Source organism: Balaenoptera acutorostrata, chromosome 15 (genome assembly GCF_949987535.1).
Source record: "Balaenoptera acutorostrata chromosome 15, mBalAcu1.1, whole genome shotgun sequence".
Classification (NCBI taxonomy): Eukaryota; Metazoa; Chordata; class Mammalia; order Artiodactyla; family Balaenopteridae; genus Balaenoptera; species Balaenoptera acutorostrata.
The window spans coordinates 8,785,575-8,805,613 of NC_080078.1; the positions used below are offsets into that span (position 1 = coordinate 8,785,575).

The 20,039-nt window shown below is 56.1% G+C and overlaps 1 protein-coding gene across 1 annotated transcript in view; it reads right to left on the reverse strand.

Annotated features, from left to right (window-relative positions):
- Positions 1 to 20,039, reverse strand: part of SRRM3 (serine/arginine repetitive matrix 3) — a 54,968-nt gene that overhangs the window by 8,736 nt on the left and 26,193 nt on the right. The window contains 9 exon segments of the mRNA XM_057529816.1: positions 5,207 to 5,384; positions 5,733 to 5,837; positions 6,410 to 6,460; positions 8,322 to 8,357; positions 8,485 to 8,547; positions 9,003 to 9,032; positions 9,520 to 9,600; positions 9,702 to 9,830; positions 17,784 to 17,885. Of these exon segments, the coding sequence (XP_057385799.1) occupies positions 5,207 to 5,384; positions 5,733 to 5,837; positions 6,410 to 6,460; positions 8,322 to 8,357; positions 8,485 to 8,547; positions 9,003 to 9,032; positions 9,520 to 9,600; positions 9,702 to 9,830; positions 17,784 to 17,885 (775 nt within the window).

Here is a 20,039-nt window from a genome sequence, read left to right on the forward strand (position 1 = left end):
GAGCTGAGTATCCCCTCCATCTCTCAAATTGCCCCCACAGAGACTTTGCTAAGTAGGTCATCTACATCCGGTAGCTGTTCCTGGCCAGCTCACGTCACCCCTGAAGTTCAACTACCATTACGCCCAAAAGATGGAGCGGTGGGGTTCAGTCCTGGTGCCAGATGCTGCACCTGCCACCAGGGCAGGACCGTGGGAGCCCAGCAGGCCCTGGAGGGTGGGACAGAGCTCTTTCCTCAGGCCTGACCTCAGCCAGAACTTCTTCCAAGATCTGGAGGCCAAGAGGCCCAGCACAGGCCCTTCCACCATTGCTTATTGCCCAAGGTGGCCCCGGGGACCGGCAGGCGTGAGGGTGAGGGGCTTAGCAGCTACTCCAGACGACAGAAATCAAATTGGCTTCACCGCAGCATACAGTTCAGGAAGGGAACACAAACTCGGAATGCTAAACCACACAGAAATGCATTCGGACAACAAAATGAGAAAGAGAGGGCGTGAGGGAGGCTTGGGGGATGGGGGCGGGGATGGAGAGGAAGAAGAAGGAGAAGGGGAAGGTGGGAAAGGGGGGAAGAATGAACCAGAAAAGTTGTCAGGAAAAGTCAAGAAAACTAAACGACAAACCAGGAAACACAGCTTTGTAGCTCATTTGGAGAAAATGCAAGTTACAAATGAGTAGTCATTAAAATAAAGAAAGAAAAAGGGAGGGGGAGAAAACCAACCAGAGCGAAATTGAGAGATTGAGAGAGAAAGAAAACCACATTCAAACCAAGCAGAGTGGCGGGGCTTATCTGGAGATGGGAGCGGCGCACAGCGGAGCCGGGATACCTACCTTCTCAGTGGTCAGGGACGGGAATGCAATAATAAAAAAGAAAAGAAGGTCTCCGCATTGGGAATGCAGCATCGGGGGAAGACAGTGTCTCTAAGCTGCGCTCCCCCTCTGAGTCAGCACAGGGCAGCTATGCGGCTTTCGGCCTAGTCCCCGGGATGGGAGGGGGCTCCTGCCCAGCCATTTCTGTTTGCTTCTTTTTTTTTTTTTTTAAACCCACAGGCTCCAAGAGCCAACCTTTCCTTAACCTTCAAACAACAGAAAACCTCCAGAGGGCATGCAGGAAGCAGCTGATGGAAACAGAACCACAGCATGGGTGAAGGAGGGGCTGGCAGCAGGGGGAGAGAGGCCCAAGTCAGAGGAGAGAGATGGCCAGGAAGAGACAGAGAGACACGGGGAGAGAGACAGACAGACGACAGAGAAACAAACAGAGGCAGAAGGAAACAAAGAGAGAGGCAGGAAGACAGAGGGGAAGGTGGACCCAGACAGAAGAGAGAAAAGCTGTTTAAACAAGGGCAATCAGAGTGGACAGATGGGGTGAAAGGGAATCATGCATTTAAAAGGGAAGGCAACCACAGATTGAATTTGGAGGATTGGCTCAGCCTCAAGTCAACTCCCCTTTCCCCCTGGCTTCAGCATCATTTTAGCAAAATTTATCCCTCCTGTCTTCTGGCTTCATCTTGGAAGAAATGCCAAGATGTCCCTTCCTATCCTGACTGCCCCACCGCAGCTGTGGTCACTGCTCTTTCCTGGGGGTCGAGAGGGGGGAGGCTGGGATGAGGCAGGTCAGGGAGAGTCACAGGCACCTCTTCTTGGGGTCATTCTAGGCTCCCCATTAAGTGATGAGATTTGAGCCCAAGGCAGCTGCCAGAGAGAGCCCGGGGGCCTTGCTCGGGAACCTCGTCTGCCATCCTCACCAAACAATGAGGCTTCCTTCAACACTTCGGATGCTAGGGGCAGGTGCAGCCGAGCAGGTGCAAACCCTGCACAGCCTTTCTGGCCTATGTGCTGGGAGGGCAAAGCTAGCACCAGTCTGTGTTCTTGGGGGTGGGGGGAGGCAGGTGAGACAGGATGGAAGGGCTTGTTCCGTGAGGTCATCTTACTCTTCCGTCCCACGTTGTGTGACTTTGAGCCACTCCCTTTCCTCTCTGTGCCTATTTATTTCCCTACATGTGTGTGAACTGTGAGGGCGCAGAGCTCCCTGGGTCTCTGAGGCAGCAATTGTGTAGACTCGGGAGAGTTGGGAGCATGCCATTGACATCTGGTGGGGTCATCAGGGGGAACCTAGGAGCTGAGACAACCAGCAGCCACGTCCCACGTCCTCCTCCCCTTGCTCAGGGCTCCTGGAGTGTGTTTTCTATTGACAACCCTCCCACATCTTGGGATCTACCTCTAAAAAGCTGTGTGACCTTGAGCTTGTCACTTGACCTCTCTGAGCCACAGACAGCAGTAAGCAGCAGAACCCAGAAATCCCTCTGGGGCTCGGCCCTGGCCTGGGATGGGACATCTAAGAGATGTGTTGGGAGCTAGCACCCTGCTGGCCTCAGTCTCAAGCCCAGGATGGATTTTTTCTCTTGCCCGGGAGTATCTGGCTTTGAAGCCCTCACCTGAGTTAAACTGTATCAGGTGCCTTCAGCTCCCTCCTTTGGGGCCTCCCAAGGATCTGAGGCCTGGAAGGAAGGGGCTGAGCAGCCATCTTATTCTAGCTGGAACTGAGGAAGCTCAGGGCTCTGGGAAGCAACCTGGGTGACCCGGGACAAGTCTCTCCCCTTCCCTGGGTCTCCCAGCTTCTCTCCAAGGTTCCTCATAGACTGAGACACAGAAGCACCATCTGCACCACTCTTGTTAATTTAAAGGCTGAAGCAGTCCCAGCTCATGCCCCGGTGTTGAGGAGAGGGCTGGCTGCTGCCGAAGATTTGGCAGGAGCTATTGGTGTGGGAGTCGTGTTTTTAAAGTTATCTTCCCTTTTAAATTCTGATTACAAAGGAAAAAAAATATAGAGAGACATGTATATGACTAATGTTCACTTGAGATTCAAAAACCATCTCTGCATTAGGAGGAGAAGTTCCCACAGTAACACGCACAAAAGCAAAATTCTAGAACAACATAGAAGATAGAAAAAAAAAAAAAACAGATACTTTGCATTTCTGTACGTTACAAAAGGGAAAAAAAAAGAAAAGAAAAGAAAGAAAAAAAAAGGAAATACAAACAGAAACAAAATAACAGGAAAAGTTACATAAACTTCCCCACCCTCTTCCCTTCCGGCTAAACAAGAAATGGAATCACAATATTACCACGTTTCAAATGGGAGGCTAAAAAAAACAAACAAAAACATAGACGGGGTTAAAAAACGGTGAGCTTTTTCTTTTCCCGTTTGTTTCTCTCTCTCTTTTTCTTTTTTTAATGGTAGCGTCCAAGAATACCACCCCACCCTCCAGTACTTTTTCCCAAAGACATTTTTGGTTAATGGCCAAGTCTGTGACCCCAGCCCCTATCTCACCTCCCTGGAATGAGAACTAGTCTCATTTTGCTCCTCAGAAAGGATCTGCAGGCCAAGAGGGGATCAGGTGCGGGTGAGAGGCCTGGGATGTTCTGAAGTCCCAGACCTCTAAGGGCCCAAAGGGTAGGGAGAGGATTTGGGGAGCATGCTCTGTGAGAAGAGTAACAAAGTGCTGTCTTCTAGAAAACTCCCAGGGTGATGCCCAATTTGGTCCCATTTTTTGGGAGGGAGACAAGATGGCTGCCGAGGCTTCCTCCCCGAGGCCGGAAGCTAGGCTGCCTTCCCTGGCTGCTCTCTCCTGCGGTTTACTTAGTCGCTATGCCATTCTGCCTGCGCAGGCCCTGGGCAGAGGCGGGGTTGGGGGGGGAGGGCCCTGATGGAGAGAACCTGCATTTCTGTGCCTCTCAGAGGATGCGGAGTTCCCACGAGAAGGTGTTTGGGGCATTGTGCTCTTCCCGCTCTGTGCCCATGGGGTTGGGGTTGGGGACGATGTCTTCTAGGTTTGCCCAGATTGGGCATCATCTCTGTGGCCTGTGGCACCAGTCCCTGTCCGGGCCGCCCTCAGCTACCTCTGTGAGCCCTCTCCCACTCCCAAGACAGGGCCAGGGGTATGGGAAGGATCCTCCCCATGTGGCCCAACGAGGTCCCCTGGAGCTCAGGTGCCTGGCGCGCTGTCCAGGTGGGGCAGTCTCAAGACAGGTAATGTCGTTAAACAAAAATTGATCTTGAGACTCAGAGCTTTTTGTCAGCTGCCCTTGACTTTCCTCCCTGAGGCCTTGAGAGTTCGGGTGTTTGAGAAAAGAAAGGGAGTGAAAGGAAACAGCCAGAAATCAAAATGAAACTGACCAACACGTACATGTTTGCTGCTGAGACCTGAGGTCTGGGGAGGGGCAAACTCCCCCCTTTCTGCTAAGGCTCCTGGGGCAGCCTGGAGGTCTGGGGGGGACCTGCAGGCCTGCTCACCCCCATTCCCCTGTGCCCATCCAGTGCCCTTGCCAGCACTGCAGTCCCCTCTCCCTGAGGGGACTCTACCCTGGACTCTAAGACTGACAAAAGGGGATGTGGGCCTCCCCCACCTCCCACCCTGGCCCAGCTCATCTACCTGGGAAAGGCTCTGCCAGCTCCTACCTTCACCACACCTGCCTGTGGCTCTCCAGGAGTTTGTTCGCCTCCTGGGGCGGGGGTGGGGTGGGGACAGTATCTCTGAGGCAGCAGCGAGTGCGCTGGGAGATGCCTTAGGAAGGATGGGCCATGGGAAGTGGAGCCCACGGGTTTGAGACACCTGTCCAAGTGTGGGCAGTGCCCGGGAAAGGACAGATTTTCCTTGGAGCAGGGACTTTAGAAATGCAGCTCTGTGGCAGCAAGGGGACTGAGATGGGGGAGGGATCTGGGAGGGGGAGAGGGGCTATGAGGGGCTTGAGGGAGGGTGGGCTTTCCAGGGGGGTAAAGGACTTTGTGGGGAGAGGGAGGCTCAGGGCCCAAGTGATGCCCCGGGGAGGTCCTGACTCTTGAATCCTGTTCCCGATTGCGACCCCTACCAATGTCCATGCTCCCTCCCACCCCAATATGCCTGGGGGAAGGGAGGCGGGAGGCCTTGTTTCCTTTCCAGCTCTTTACCCGACTGGCTGAGCGCCCCTGTGGTCAAACTTCTCTGGCCTTCAGTTTGCCAAGGTCAAGGGTGCAGGCCCCCCTCACCCTGACACCAGCATTCCTGGCCGCTCGGGTGCGGGGAAGGCTCCTGGGAGGGGGGAGCGACCGGCCCCGCCCCCGTGACGCACTCACTGGCCCCTGCCCCGCGGCGACCCGGCCCGACCCAGCTCCGCCCCGACCCAGCTCGGCGCAGCACGCGCGGCGCGGGAACCCTCTGCAAAGCCAAGCGTACGTACATCGAGCGAGCTGTGCGCCGAGCCGGGGCGGCCCCCGTGAGCTCCGCTCCGCTGCCTGCTGCCGCCGTTCTGCTGGGGTGACCCCCATCCGCTGCCGCCGGACGGGGAAGGAGACCGGCTCCCGCTGGACCGCTGGCTGCCCGTCTTCCGCCCGTCGTCTCGGTGCTTGGGACTCAGCCTACATGGGGGGAGCCGGCTTGGGACGCCCCGTGTGCAAGCGGCCGGTGCCAGGCTCGAAAGGCAGCCCTACCCCCACCCCCGTCCCCTCACTGCGCCGGGAAACCCTGGCATGGAGAGAGCAAGGCCCCAGCCTGCACACTGCCTCGGTTTCCATTCAGGGCCTGGGGCGCCCTTGGGCGTGGGCAGCAGCTCAGCCCTGGTAAATTTCTACCCGCTGCTGGGCTGCTGTCTGTCAGCCCCGCTCCCCAGCCCTGGGGATGGGGGAGTGTTTAAACTGCAGGTCCCCTCCCTCCAGCGGAAAGGGAGCTCAACCACACCTGAGCGCTCCCAGTGGCCCGCGGCCTACCTGCTGGGTGATCTGGAATCACTGTAATGGGAGGACAGTGAGGGACTGTGGGGGCTGCCGCTGCTGTGGCGATGGGACCTCCGGCCTGGGGACTCTGCGTGTGGCCTGGGAAAGAAATCAGGCTGTACTCGAGTTCTGCCCCACCTCCCCAGGGGGGAACCCTGTGAAGGCCTGATGGAAGCCTCTGCTGACCTCCCTGCCCCCCGCTGCTGCCCCCATAGTCTCCCCCCCAGCCCCCCACAATAGTCTCTTACAAAAATAGCCTCATACAAAAATAACACAAACCCTGAGAGCTAGTCCATGTGGTCATTTGTCAGAATTAGGAAAAAGGCATCCTTTTCTGTAGACAGTCCCGGCCCCCCAAGACCTCACTCGCCCCTCAGTTGGTGTTCTTGTGACTGGGGTGGGGGGGGATGCAGGGGAGTCACAAGGACTGAACTTGAAAGGACCCTGGCCTGGGAGGCCACAGGTCTGGGTTCCACTTCCAGCTCTGCCACCGACTCATGGGGGCTCTTGGCTTCCTCTCTGGGTCTGAATTTTTCCTTCTGGGCAGTGGGGACAACATGAGCTATCTTCAAGGGCCTGATTCTGTGATTGCAGAAGGCCAGGTTTTCTGTGCGGTGTGGGGGAGGGAGGGGAGTGGGCTGAGGGGCTGGAGAGGGGTGGAGGGTACTCACCTCTTCCTTTCTTTGTTCTTTTCTTTTCTTTTGCTCTTGGGGCTTCGAGATCTACAGAAAGCAGAGGCTACCGTGACAGCACAGCCTGAGCCCTGAGCTGGCCAGGGGAGGGCGGGGCCTTCGAGCTCTGGAGCTGGCTGTGTCCAGGTGTGGATCTGAGATGTGTTCCTCTCTCATACCGAGACTCCCTGGCTGGCGTGGGCTTGCCCACCCCACCCCACTGCTTTTGTCCCTTTTACTGTGCCAGGCCTTATTGCCTCCTTCTCCTGTAAGTCCTGGCCAGGATCACCTCCTGCCTGGGCCCCAACTGCTGTTCCCTCTGGCAGTGCCATAGGAGATGTGGCTATGGCCCCAGAAGGAGGGGTGACCTGCCCTTTCCTTCTGGCATTGGGTCTTGGGATAGGCCCCTCTGATGAGTTGCCATGGTGGGGGTGGCCCCTCCACACCTCATTTGCATCCCCTGTGCCCCAGGTTCCCTCAGATGGGCCTCTCGAGGGTAGGGTCCAGGCCTCCTGCCTCTCTGTCCTCTCAGACTGTGGCCCAGCCTCGGGCCAGTTCACCAGGGGTTTAGGAAAGAAATGCTTTCCCTTGGACAGGATGATCTTCCTGCTTTGGGGTTACTCAAACCCCATCTCATCTCATCCAGCTCTCTGGGGCGAGCCCCACAGCCCAGCTCCTTCTGCCTTTGACAGATGGACTGAGAAGTTTCTCATCAGGCTTCTCAGGTCTCGCCCTGTAGGTCTCTCAGCCTCGCCCTCCTTGATGCCACCAGATTCCTGCTCAGTCCCTCTAGTCCTGAACAGATGTCTCCTTCTGACCAAACAATGAGGTGATGCTAAGAAACGCCAGAATGTGTTTCACACAAGAGCAGAGCTGGGTGGGGGGCAGGCCCAGGAGTCCAGAGGTGTGGGTTCTAGAACTCGTGCTGCCTGCTTCGGGCCTCAGTCTCCCCCTCTGGAGCTGGTCTGGCCCTAGCTCACCTCTAGGTCTTTCCCAGGACCGATGGGAGCGGGACAGAGGATCTGTGCAAGCGGTTGGTGACCACTGGGGGGCGGTAGGGGCCCACACTGACCCTGAAGGACCGGAGCTGGGGCACAAGGGGGAGAGACGGGAAATTGGACGGACAGGAGGAGGTGTTTGTTTAGGCTCCTCCCCCACCTTGCAAGTGGCCATGGGCAAATTCTCACTGCGGGAATGGGACCGGGGACTCTGCCCCTCCCCAGGGCTGCTGGGAGGGGGTCTGGCTCCAGCGCCAACAGTGGGGATGTGACTGCCCCACATCGTCCTTTCCTCCATGCCAAGTTTTCCACTCCTTTCCACACCCCTACCTCTGCCCGGTTCCGGCCTTACACCTCCTCTCCCCTCTGCAATCCATCCTGAGCAAGCCACTGTCCTGCTCGGAGCCCCCTGCTGGCTCCCAGCCCCACCTGAGTGGAGGCTTCATAGCCTGGCAGCCAGGCTTGTTGGGGGCTGATACCTGCCCCGAAACTCCACCTGTAGGCATAGCCCGCTCACTCCGTCTCCTATCCATTGAGACTTCCTAGCTCAACGTCCTTCTGCCTGTCATGCCCTTTCCCTGCAAGCTTGGGGTCCTGATGCTTCTGCCTTCCCGACTGGCACCTCCACGGCTGCACCCCTTGCACACTGGACCAGTATACTGTGTTGTCTGGAAATTCTTGGGGCCCCCAAGGCAAGGCTGACTCATGGGGCAGGCAAGGGTTGCAGTTGGCCTTCCTCCGCCCCCCACCCTCCAGTCCCCTGTCTGGCTCTGGGGAGGAGTCCCTGGAGTGGGAAGATGGAGCAGGACGGGACCCTGGCAACACCCCTCCCATCATGGCTTCCTTGGTCCCTGCAGGGGGGCACTGGCCTCCGTCCACATCCTCCTGTCCCGCCTCCAAAGGGCGCCACTCACCTGTGCCGTCTCTTCCTCCGGGACCCAGAATCAGACCTGTAGGGCCATAAAAGTGTTCCCTTGAGCATGCCTGGGGTGGCCTGAGGACAGGATCTGCACAGCCTTGGTCATGGCAGGGGTGGGGCGGCGGAAGTGAGAGGAGGCCCCTGGGGAGGGAGGGTACCTGTCTCGGCGGTGTTTCTTCACATTCTTCTTCCTCTTGCGCAGGGGTGAGGAGCTCCCACAGCTGCGGACACAGTGGAGGTGGGGGTCTAGTGAACTGGGGCCCTGGGATGAGGGGCGGTGGAAATGGCTGGGGAACCCCGGGTGCCTGGGGCCTCAAAGCTGGAAAGGGGATTCCAGGGCTTGAAGCCAACTGCCATTGTACAGAATGAACCGAGGCCCTGAGGGTCCACAAGGTCCCTAAGGGTAGTTGATGGAGCTGCCTGTGTTGTCCCCTCATCACCTTTCCAGCCTTCTGGGCATTGTGAGCGAGGACTGTTTCAAACCCAAAGGTTAGAGGCTCCAATGATGGAATTTCTGGCCTCTGTGGGGAAAAGCTGGCATGTTGGCCGTGTCCAGGGTCCAGGCCCTGAGGTGGCAGGTCTCCAGCCTCTGGGGGATGGCCTTGGACTCTCTCCCACCCACAGACATCCTCTCCAGGCCCAGCCCGTCCATCCCTGACCCGCCTTCATTACTGACCTGCACTCGGAGTCTAGTCTCCTCTTTTTGCTGAGGGCCAGGGGAGAAAGAAGGGGAGACAGACAATTGGGTGGTGTTAACTGGGGCCCCAGACATTGGCCAGGGCCTCACTTAGCACAGGGGAGAAGGCACATAGAGACGGGGGGCCGCAGATGACACTAGCCAAAACCCTCCTCCCCTGGCCACTCAAGCTGGTGATGGAGGCAGGAGCCCTGGGGAGGGCGCTGGGGGATGAAGAGCAGGTGGACCGAGGCGGGGGGCTAGGTCAGTGTGTCCAGTTCTGGGGCAGGTGAGTGCCAGTGGTAGGGGTGGGTACTCAGTGGGGGGAGGGGCCTGGTGAAGGGGAGGGGTTCTTGGGGGGGCAGCGCAGTGAAGGGGAGGGATTCAGTAAGGGCAGAGGGATTCAGCGAGGGGCGGGGCCCACAGTGAGGCGTTGGTGCCTTGCCAGCCGAGGGATGGGCACCTGGGGGCCCCACCGTCCTCCTCCCGTCCCCCGCTGGCCGGTGGCAGCTCTCACCGGCTTCTCCGGTGGCCGCCTTTCTTTTTCTTCTTCTTCTTGGGAGGGGGCGACGCCGAGCTGCTGGACCAGTGCTTGGTCCTGGGTGAGAAGGGGCGGGGGGTGGGGGTGGGGCAGAGGTGAGGGGGGAGGGGTGGCCCCATCTGCCCCCCGCCCCCCCCCCCGCCGCGGCGGGCGCTGACCTGTACCCCCGGTGCCCTCGGTAGCAGGCGGCCGGGCAGCCGCAGTCCACCGGGCCGTCGTCCTCGTCGAAGGGCGCGTACTCCAGGCCCGGCTCGGTGCCCTCGATCAGCCGCGGGGTCTCCGCCACGCTGCCGGCGACAGGGACGCTCAGCACCCGCCACCGCGGCCCGGCCTTCCGGCGGCCCCTTTCTCCGCGCGGCGCACCGGGGCCTGGCCGGGCGGCAAGGTCGGAATGCGCCGGCACCCGGGTCTGGGGCCCCGACCTTTAGAGGGTCAGGCGGGGATCTGGGGAACCCGACCGGGAGCCTCCCTTACAGGGCCCCAGCCTCAACGATGCTATATTTTGTCCCCATCCTCAACGATGCCATATTTTGCAAAAGAGAAAGAAGAGTACGGAGCCCTGCCCCCTCACTTAGCCCTCCTCCTTCTAAGTTCTCACCCTCTGGGAGCCCCCTCCTCCTTAGTGAGGCCCCTCCCCTCGCCGAGGCCCCTCCCGACACTGATTCTTTGTCCCTCAGTCCCAGTCAATGCGCCCCAGTCCCCCCCACTGAGCCCCCTCTTCCCTCGTTGAGCCCCTTTCACTGATCCCTGCAGCCTTAACCCCAGCGTCCCATTTCAGAGCCCCCGTCCCCTCCCCAGCTCCCCTTTTCCCTCACTGAGCCCCGCTTTCTCAGAGAGCCCCTTCCCCCTGTCTTAGCTGCCCCCTCTCTGATATCTGTCCGTCCTTAATCCCGCGGTCCCTGAGCCCCCTCCCCTGCCGGAGTGCCTCCCTCCGGCCCCTGCTGCATCTCTGAAATATTCATAGCCTCTCCTCGCCCTCCTCTCTGCAGCCTCCGGAGGCCTGGCGGCTCTTCTCCTGCTGCCAGGCTGTCATCAATCACTGCCCGGTGGCAGTCGGCACAGGCCTCTGCACTCTGCCCGCCCCCCATGCTCCCCATCCATCTTGCCGAGCTCTCCGCTTCACTCAGCAGGGACCGCGTCATCTCGTCCCCGCTACCGGCTGAGGAGCCCCCAGCCATCTTCTGCCACAGATGTTTGCTCCCTGCGGGCACTTGGAAGAGTGGAGATTTTTCCTAAAGGCCGCTGGGCTTAAGGCAAGAGCAGGAACTTTGAAGCTGCAGATGTACCCTCATTATGTGCTGTCCCTGAGTCACTGTGTGACCCAGTGCCTGTCACGCTCCCTCTCTGAGCCTCTTCTCCAAGATGAGAATGCTAATTACATCATAGCGTTGTTGGGACAGGACAGTTCACTGAGGTCCCAGATGCTGTGTAACTTTGTTTTTTATTGAACACGCCTGGAAATAACCCTCCAAAGGCCCAGCTCCAGGGTGATGCCCCCCCCACCCACATCTTCCATTTTTCATTCCGTGCTGGCTCAGACCGTGCCCCTCCCAGATGGCGGCTCAGCCCTGGTTTCACCGGGCTCATCTTTTTCCTGCCCAGAGCGAGGGAGGCCAGGGCTTGGATGGCAGAGCATTAAGGACGTGACATAAGCTTTGGATTCACACAGACAGGTCTGAATTCAGGCATGACCACGCTCACTGCGCCTCCAGCTCCTTATCTATACAACGAGGAAAAGAATATCCCAGCTTTGAGGAGAGGATTAAGTAAGATTCTATGAAGCTCCTGACATGAGGCCTGGCCCGCGACTGTTGTCCTGCACACACGGTCACCATTGCTAGATGGAGGGACCTCTGTCAGACACTCACACACCAACACGTGCTCTTCCAGGGAGAAAAGCGGTTTTGACACATGAAAGAGAAACAGAGCAAGGAAGGTAGATCACAGCCACAAGGTGAAAGAATTTTCAGGGACACATCTCCAGCAGAGCACCCACTAAGCAGCTCTTTGAAGACTGATTTTTGGATTTGAATAAAAAAGAATGTAACCCATATCTGACAGGGTTAGCTAGCCTTAAGGCTCGTGTCAAGAATATCATTTGGATCCCAAACACTATCCTGGCCCTGGCAGCCTAGAAGTCACACAGGTGTGATGGGAGGTGTTTCTGGGGTGATGGAGGCTCACGTCATTCCCCTGCCCCTGCAGAGCCAAACACCCGCACATCCCTTCATTCAAACTTCTCTGCTCTTCCCCATGCTCCTTTTCCTGAAGCCAGTGGCCTCCTACTTCCTGTCCCTGAAATCTCCAACTCCTGGGCCTGTCCCAGGGCCCATTGCCCCCCGCCACAGCCCTCAGCCACACAAACGCCTGACACATAAAACGCAGTCTTTAGCAAAACTGAAGGGCACCACAAACATCGTGTGGGTGAGCCAGTGGGAGGAGGGAGCTTCCGTTTATCCTAACACAAAAATGATGAAGGTTATTTACAAAATAAAACAGCTCAGTTTGGGCCCTGCCTTCTGCAGGAATCCTTCCTTGCCTCCTAATATCCGAGGTGGGTTAGCCACTGAATACAGGCCCTCACTGGGCCCTCCTCATTGTGCTGGCTGCACCCCTAGAGACATCTTTCCTTTCTACCTCTGTCCCAGGGACAGAGCTCCCTCCCCTCTGCCCCATCCTCCCTCCCTGGGACCTTATCATTTGACCTCTCTCACTTTCCAGTCCTTTCTGGGAGGTTGATCTTGTCTGCTGGGAGCACTGGAAGACAGGGGTGGGGAGATCCAGGCTCAGGGAGATGCACAAGGTTTCAGAACCTTCTGGTAAGACTTTGCCTGGCAGTTCCAGGGGTATAAATGGGCCTATGCTGAGGCCTCTCTTGCTGGTTTTATGCAGCTGGTACCATTATGTCCACTTTGCAGGCTCTCCCAGGGCTAGAACACTGGGTTCTCCTGTCCTGACCTTCCTGGCTGATAATAACACTAATAAGAATGTTCTCTAATGTTTAGATGGCTCTCCACAGTTCAAATCCCACTCAGAACCAGTTCCTGATTTAGAGAAATTTGCACACCCCCACTTCACAGATGAGAAAACTGAGGCCCAGAAAGGGAAAGGAACATCTCCTATTTTGGGGGACCTTTGATTAAGAATGTAAGTTCACCTATGCAATTGGCTTTGAGAATTCATGTGCAAACAGGACGGCCCTCGACTCTGCTGGCTGGGCTTCCCTGCTGTGGATGTTAGCTCAGCCGTCCCCTCCCTGCTCTGTAGACACAGTTGTGGGTGTGTGCACTGAATTCTAGATTTGTTTAGCATTTCCTGCTCTTAAGTTCACGTTTGTTAGTTAGTTTACTCCTCACCATGACTGTGGAATAGGCAGGGGAGGCATTCCTCCCCTGTGACAGAACGAACTGAACCCCACAGAGCTGACCAAAGTAAGCCCAGCTAGAGTCCACTGCAGAGGGACCAAGGGCAAATCGAGGTTGAACCCAGCACCGCATGGAACACCTGTTGGACAGGCTTCCCAGGAGGGGCTCCGACCTGGGAAAAGACTGCCAGCCACACGCTCTTCCTCCTGACAGCAGTTTCGCTAATTAACTGGTTCTGTTTCCCATTTGCCAGGAGCCTAATGGCCAATTGACAGATGAATGAATCCAGACAGAAGAGGAGGAGGATTCCAGGCAGAGGCTGCCCTCTCCGTTCACTCACTCAGCCTGTGTGCCAGGCCTGCCTGGGGCCGGGGGAAGGGGGCAGGGGGGGCAGGAACAAGGGCCTCTCCTGCCTCATCAGGCCTGGGGCCTCTCCTGTAGCTCCTCACAGCACAGGGCAAAAATATGACAAGTGCATATGATACTAATCTAAGGCAGGTGCCGCGTGCTGTTCTGAACACTTTACATATATTTATCTCATTCAGTCATTTAATACTCAACAAGCCTCTGATGTGGGTATCATCATTGATATCCTCATAGCAAAAATATGAGGCATGGAGAGGTCACACTATGTATAAAATTAGACACATGGAAAAAAAAAACACTGGCATTTGCTCATTGTTTTAGGAAGTAGCATATGAATATCGTTTTCCAGAAACCCTCTCTCCCAAACATTTTGTTATATTACATAACTATGAAAACAATTATTCTTTTTTTAAAGTATCCAGAGTAAACTTTAATGGTTCTGCGCTCTTACAAACCAAGATGCAATATAATCTTATGTCCATATATGGGATGTGCATTATATAGTGATGAAAACAATTATTCTTAAAGGTTGTCTATTAAAGTGAAAAAAAGAACAAAGAACTGATAACAGACATAGAAGTAAAGAAAACATTGTATATATCCCAAAGAGGAGAAGATTTTACTTTTATCCCAGGAATAAAGTGGTTTTTAGAGGCAGCCTTGAATGATGGGGTATATTCGAACCCGTGCACAAGGGTGTTTCCGGCTGAGGGCCCAGGATGAGCAAAGGCGTGGAAGTGAGAACGCGCAGGACATGGCTGCGAGCTGCCAGCAGGTCGGGCTGGCTACTGCGTGATACTGGGAGTGGGAAGCCAGGCAGGGTCTAGAGTGTGGAGAGCCTTGAGTGTCAGGCCAGGGAATCCAAATTGGATTGCCTGGAGGGTGGGGAACCACAGAAGTTTTCTGGGGCAAAATAGGACTCCCCACATGAATCAGTTTCCAGACAAAAGCATGTCCTCTCTCAGTGTCTCTGGGACCACACTCTCCATCACTTCTCTCCCAGATTAGAGTGCCAGCTGCCCCACTGTTCTCCTTGTAGTTTCACCCATCTGATCCATCTGCCAAAGGAGAAAGCCCCTGAACACCTGTCTGACCACATCATACCTCTCAAAAGCCTTCCACTGGCTCCTACCATCTATGGGATCACACCCAGAACACCGCAGTATGATGTTCTGGTGTCCAGTGTGGAGAGTAGACTGGAGGGGACTACTCCATGATCTCAGACTTCCAGCCTCCAGAACAGTGAAAAATAAGTTTCTGTTGTAGATCAAGGCACCCAGTTTACGGTGCTGTGTTATAGCAGCCCGAGGTGCCTAAGACAGTGGTGGTGATCATCCAGTGGTGATGTGTGCCAGCCACTACTCCTCACACTTACAGTCACTGTTTCAGTTAATTTCCTCTACAATCCTTTGAGGATGGTACTAATATCTGCATTTTTAAAGTAAAGAACTGAAGGCCCACAGAAATCAAGGACCTACCCAAGTCACACAGCTGGGGTGTGGTGGAGCTGGGATACAGAGCTCAGGGGCTTAATACTGAACTTAGAGGTTAAGACAGGTGGGGTGTCTGATGCCAGAGCACACATTCTCCCTCCACTAGCCTGTACTCTGAACTAAGAACTGAAGACCTGGTCGGATGGCAGGTCCACAGGAAGGCATATGACCAATCTGTTGCTAGCCCTCTGTCACCTCTCTGCCTCTGGCCTTGGGTTCAGCACCACAAACAACTCTTCCCAGCCCAGGAGTAATCCAGGCCACCGTTACTGCTGCAGTCACTGTTTGCAACGCTATTTTCATACCATTTTGGCTGCCTGAGCTAGAAGAAGGCTTCTGGTCTCACCCCTTCCCTGTGTAAAGGAGGAAACTGAGACTTTGGGGGAGATTGGGCAAACTACACTATTTTAGGCACCAGGGATACAGCAGTAAACAAAACTGATAACGAACTTGTCCTCAATGTCTTCTAATATTCTAGTAGGATCCCAGGACCCTGCCAAGTCTATATTCTCCTTTGCTTCCAGAGCAGGAGTCCTCCTTGACTGTCAAGTCTTCCTGACACTGCCTCTTCCGAGGAACCCTTCCTGACCGACCACCCTAGCCTGTCTCTCTTCCCCCACCAAACACGCACAGAGCTTGAGACTAAGTTGTTCAAGTGGCCACCTTGTTGCTTCTTGTCCGTGGCTGCCAGTAATTCCTGGTTTCAGGCTAGAGGTTTGTGTTTCCACCCAGGGAGCAGGGGCACTCTTTCCCTCCCCCCACCCCCGCCCCCCTCATAGCACTAGCGCAGGGTTCGGCATACAGCACAGACCCTCAAGGACATTCCTTCTGATGATGGACACTGCAACCTCTCCATGACATCCTTCCCAATGTGTCCCAGTTCTTAATTGCATCATTCATTCATTCATTCCAGGAAAGAGAAGATGAGGACTTCTGGAAAAGACTTGGGAGTCATCCACTAAGAGGAGAGTGTTCCAGCTGGGGGATGGATGAGATTCCCCAGGAAGAAGAGGGAAGGCAGACCTGGGGAAGAGACCTGAGGACATGACAGATCCTTCGGGGGAGCCAACATCTGAGAAGTGGGCAGGAGTGAGGGAGGAGCAGAAGCCATCAGGGGGGTAGGAGGAAAGTCACAAAGAACTGAATCTTGGAAGCCAGGGGGAAAAGCAGGTTTCCACTGGGGAAGTACAGTGGTGGCATGTGCCAGAGAGAGGCCAGGCCTGCAGAGGAGCCCGGGCCGTGCTAAGTAGGTCACCGGAGTCATGGGGGCAAGAAGCCAGAGCTCCATGGCTTAAGGAAGTGGAGACAACGTGTACCACATGCTCTGCAGAAATGTGGTGGGAAAAGGAGAGAAACATGTGGGCTGGAAGTTGGAGGAGACGGCAGAATTGAGGAAGGACACGGAGTAGATTAAGAAGGCGCCCAGGAGAGGGCAGGCAGGATGGCAGATTTGGGCTGGAGGGGCGGTTATCACTGGAAGGGCCCAGAGAAGGTGGCAAAGGTAGCTTCCGGACGAGGCCTCCCGCCCTCACACTGGATGGAAGAGGAAAGCGTGGCTGACTTTCCAGAGGAGCCCTGGGGGGAACTGGGGGGACACAGGTCAGAAAGGCAGGACCTGGTGGGTTTGGAGGTGGTGCGGGCAGCAGCGGGAGCATCTGGTTGTCAGGAGGTTTGAGAAGGGAAGGGAGGGAGGGGCTCGCCCTGCATGCTGGTGGTGGGGACCTTCGGGCATCAGTGAGGTGGGCACTGCAGTTGCTGAGGGGTGCTGTGGGTTCTGGGAAGCTGGAGAGAAGGAGGTGGTGGTGGTGTGACTTCTTCACACCTCCGGGGAGGAGAGAGCAGGCCCGCTGAGCCAGGCTCCCCCAGATCACCCATGAGCCCCCCACAAACCCGAGGCTGCCGTGACTCTGCTTCTTCTTTTTTTTTTTTTTTCTTTTTGGCCGCGCTGTGCAGCACATGGGACCTTAGTTCCCTGACCAGGGATCGAACCCGCCCCCCCTGCAGTGGAAGCGTGGAATTCTAACCACTGGACCTCCAGGGAAGCCCACCTGACTGCTTCTGCTCCTACTCAAGCCAGAGAGGTGAGGTTAAGCGGGGTTAGGAGGGGAACCCCCCCCACCCCAGGAGCCCCCAGCAGTCTAGAATTTCTGCAGAAAGGGCTTCCCCGCTGCCCATCGAGGTCCATCTACTCCTGCCATGCTGTTTGCCCTCAAGACAACGGCAACAGGAAAATCGCTCAGAAGGTGCTGCTGTCGTTTTACTTTTGTGCCAGTAAAGGTGCACAGGGACTTAGGGACCCAGCAAGAGGCCATCAGCCAGCCATGCCTGGACACTTGCAGTCCCCGCCCTCCTACAGCAGCTGCGCCATTTCATATGGTTTTGAGTGGCTGACGGTTCTCCTGTAATCTGAGACAAAGTCGGCCTCCCTATAACTTCCCTGTTTGATCCCAAGCCCACCCGGGGGCCCACAGCACCCCGGTGCTCCTCCTGTCCTGTGACAGCTGCAGAGATGTGACCGCCGCAGAGCCCGTGCTCTCTGTACCCGGTAAGCCTTTGGCTGAGCCAGCAATGGCACTTGGTGCCTTAGTTCTCATTCTCCAGAGTCTGTGCTTGCTCTGGAGGCCACTTCATAGGTGGTAGTAGTTGCGGCAGAGGGACTAGCCTCTCCGCCACTGACAACACTAGGGTGAGAACATTTCTCAAGTTCCTGATCTGCAGCCCAGGATTCCCTGAGCTGAGATCTGGGGTGCCTCCCCTACCGCTGGGCAATAGATAGAACCCAGGGCACAGGGAGAGGGCCTCGGGGATGCCCAGGTGCCCAGCGGCTCCGGCTAGCGCCCCGGGTCAGGCCAGAGCTTCCAGTGGACAAGACCCATGCCCTCACCTCCTCCTCCTCTTTCTCCCCCGCTCCAGCCCCGACCAACTTAGGGAGCCCTGGGAAAGGCCCCTCTGGCCCCCAGCTGCTGTCTGAGCCTGCACTCTCCCTGTGCCCTGCCCCCACCCAGGCAGCACTCACACATGGCCCCCAGGCCGGTCCTCCCTGGTGAGCATTCCCTCCTTCTCCATCAGCATCTGCCGGAAAGTCCTGACCTTCTGCCGGGTCTCCTCCTCTGAGTACCTGTGGGGCACAGGGAAGATGAGAACTGCTGTCTTGGCTTTGGTTTTCTCCCCACCTGCCCGCCCCCCAGCCCATCCCCCCCAGCCCTCAGTCATGCGGGCACTTTCCAGCTTGCAAGGACCTGTCCAAGGTCACACCACCGCCAAGATTCTCAGTGCTCAAGGCCTACCCATTTTGCACCAATTCAGCCAACCAATCAACTAAAACAAACTACCAGCCAAACAAACACATAAACTAAAAGAAGTGTTGTTCCCAGAAGTGGGGAGACCCACCAGGGGAGACGGGGCCCTTCCTCCTGGCCCTCCCCCACCCCAGGGCAGGCCTCCCTCCCACGTCCAGGCTGCAGTCACTCTCTGGAGACATTTTAGGGGACAAGTGAGACCCCTGGCCTTGACACATACATGGCCTTTTCTGCTTTCCTGGCCTCAAGGACCTGTGATCCTCACAATAGCCTGGGGAGATTCTCAGCGCATCCCCGCCTCTGCAAGGTCTAGGCTGCCCGGTGGCTGGCCCAGGATCCCAGGGGTAGATCCATTGCTTCCCAGCTTGGGATGGGGGGTGGATGAAGTCTGGGCCTTGGATGGAAGCTCCCGACTTCTCTACTCCGCTCTCCCTCCCTCCCTGAGGCTAGGGACCAAAGCCCAGAATTATCTACCCCTCATCCTTGTTCCCACACCCTGGGCTTGGTTGTAACCTCTCTCACACCACCACTGTGACAGCTGCCCTGGTCTCTCAGCCCATGTCCATGCTGCTCCCGGGGTGGGGGGACTCTGTGCTCACCCAGCCCCCGGCCCTGTGCCCAGCACACGCAGCTGTCCAGTGGATGCTGCTGATTGAGTCTTGGGGTCCCAGGCTCCCACCCTCTCCCCTTCCTGGGCTGCAGGTCGTTGCCCTGGACAGAAAATATGGTGACCAAATAGGAACCGGGGTCCCATCTTCTTTGTCATCTGACCATCCACCCTCTGTGCACACAGCAGGCCCAGCCCGCCCCACTCAGCCTGTCCATGAAAATGGTACATTGTTCCCTCTCAGGGACCCCATCTCTTTTCTCCTTCCTTCCTCTCCTTCAGCAAGCATTTGGGATTGACCCCGCCTTTTTGGAGAGCAATTTGGCAATTCTTTTCAAAAGGCTTAAAGAAAAATGAATACAGCTTTTGACTCATAAATTAACTTCCAGGTTTACTCTGCGGAAGTAACCATGGCTAAGCACAAAGATGTGACTCATGGCATGTTTACAGCGGATGGATTCCCACCCCCCCACCAGGTTAGGTGTCAGCGTTTGTGTTTCCATAGCAAACCGAGCTTCCCGGTTCTTGGCAGGTGGTTCGTGTGCTACTCATCATGCGTTGACTCCTCTGCAGCCTGCACTGGCCTGGGAGTTCCCTGAGGGCAGGGAGCTTGTCTGTCTGAATTGCTGTTGTGTCCCCAGCACCTGGCACCTTGCCTGCCCCACGTGGCATCCAAAAATGTTTGATAAATGAGTAGATGGTGATGGAGAGGATTGAAGAGTTCGAAGGTGGAATTTTCATTTCGGGAAGATGGCTCTGGTGGCCATGTGGCTGGAGGAGAGGGAGGCTGGCCCTGGGCTACGGCAGGGGTTCAGGGGGCAGGTGCTGAGGTCAGAGCTAGAGAGTGGGCGTGAGGATGGAGGGGGAGACGTGGACGAAATACCATCTGGTAGGGAGAATGGCTGGGACTCGGGAACCGATTGAGTATGTCGGGGGGGCGGTTAGGAGGGGAGCAATACCTACTTCTTAACCATGTGTCCCCTGACCCCCAGCTGGGGTGTCACCCTCTATAGGTTTGGCCACCTCTGTGGCCCACTATAGGGAGGATTTTTTTTCACCATTTTAACCATTTTTTTCTTTTCTTTTTTTTAATTGACGTGTTGTTGATTTACAATGTTGTGTTAGTTTCAGGTGTACAGCAAAGTGATTCAGTTATATACACACACATATATATTCTTTTTCAGCTTCTTTTCCCTTATAGATTATTACAAAATATTGAGTCGAGTTCCCTGTGCTATACAGCAGGTCCTTCTTGGTTATCTATTTTATATATAGTAGTGTGTATATGTTAATCCCAATCTCCTAATTTACCCCTCCCCATAGGGAGGATGGAGTCCAGCCTGGCAGGGGGAGGAACCCTTCTCTT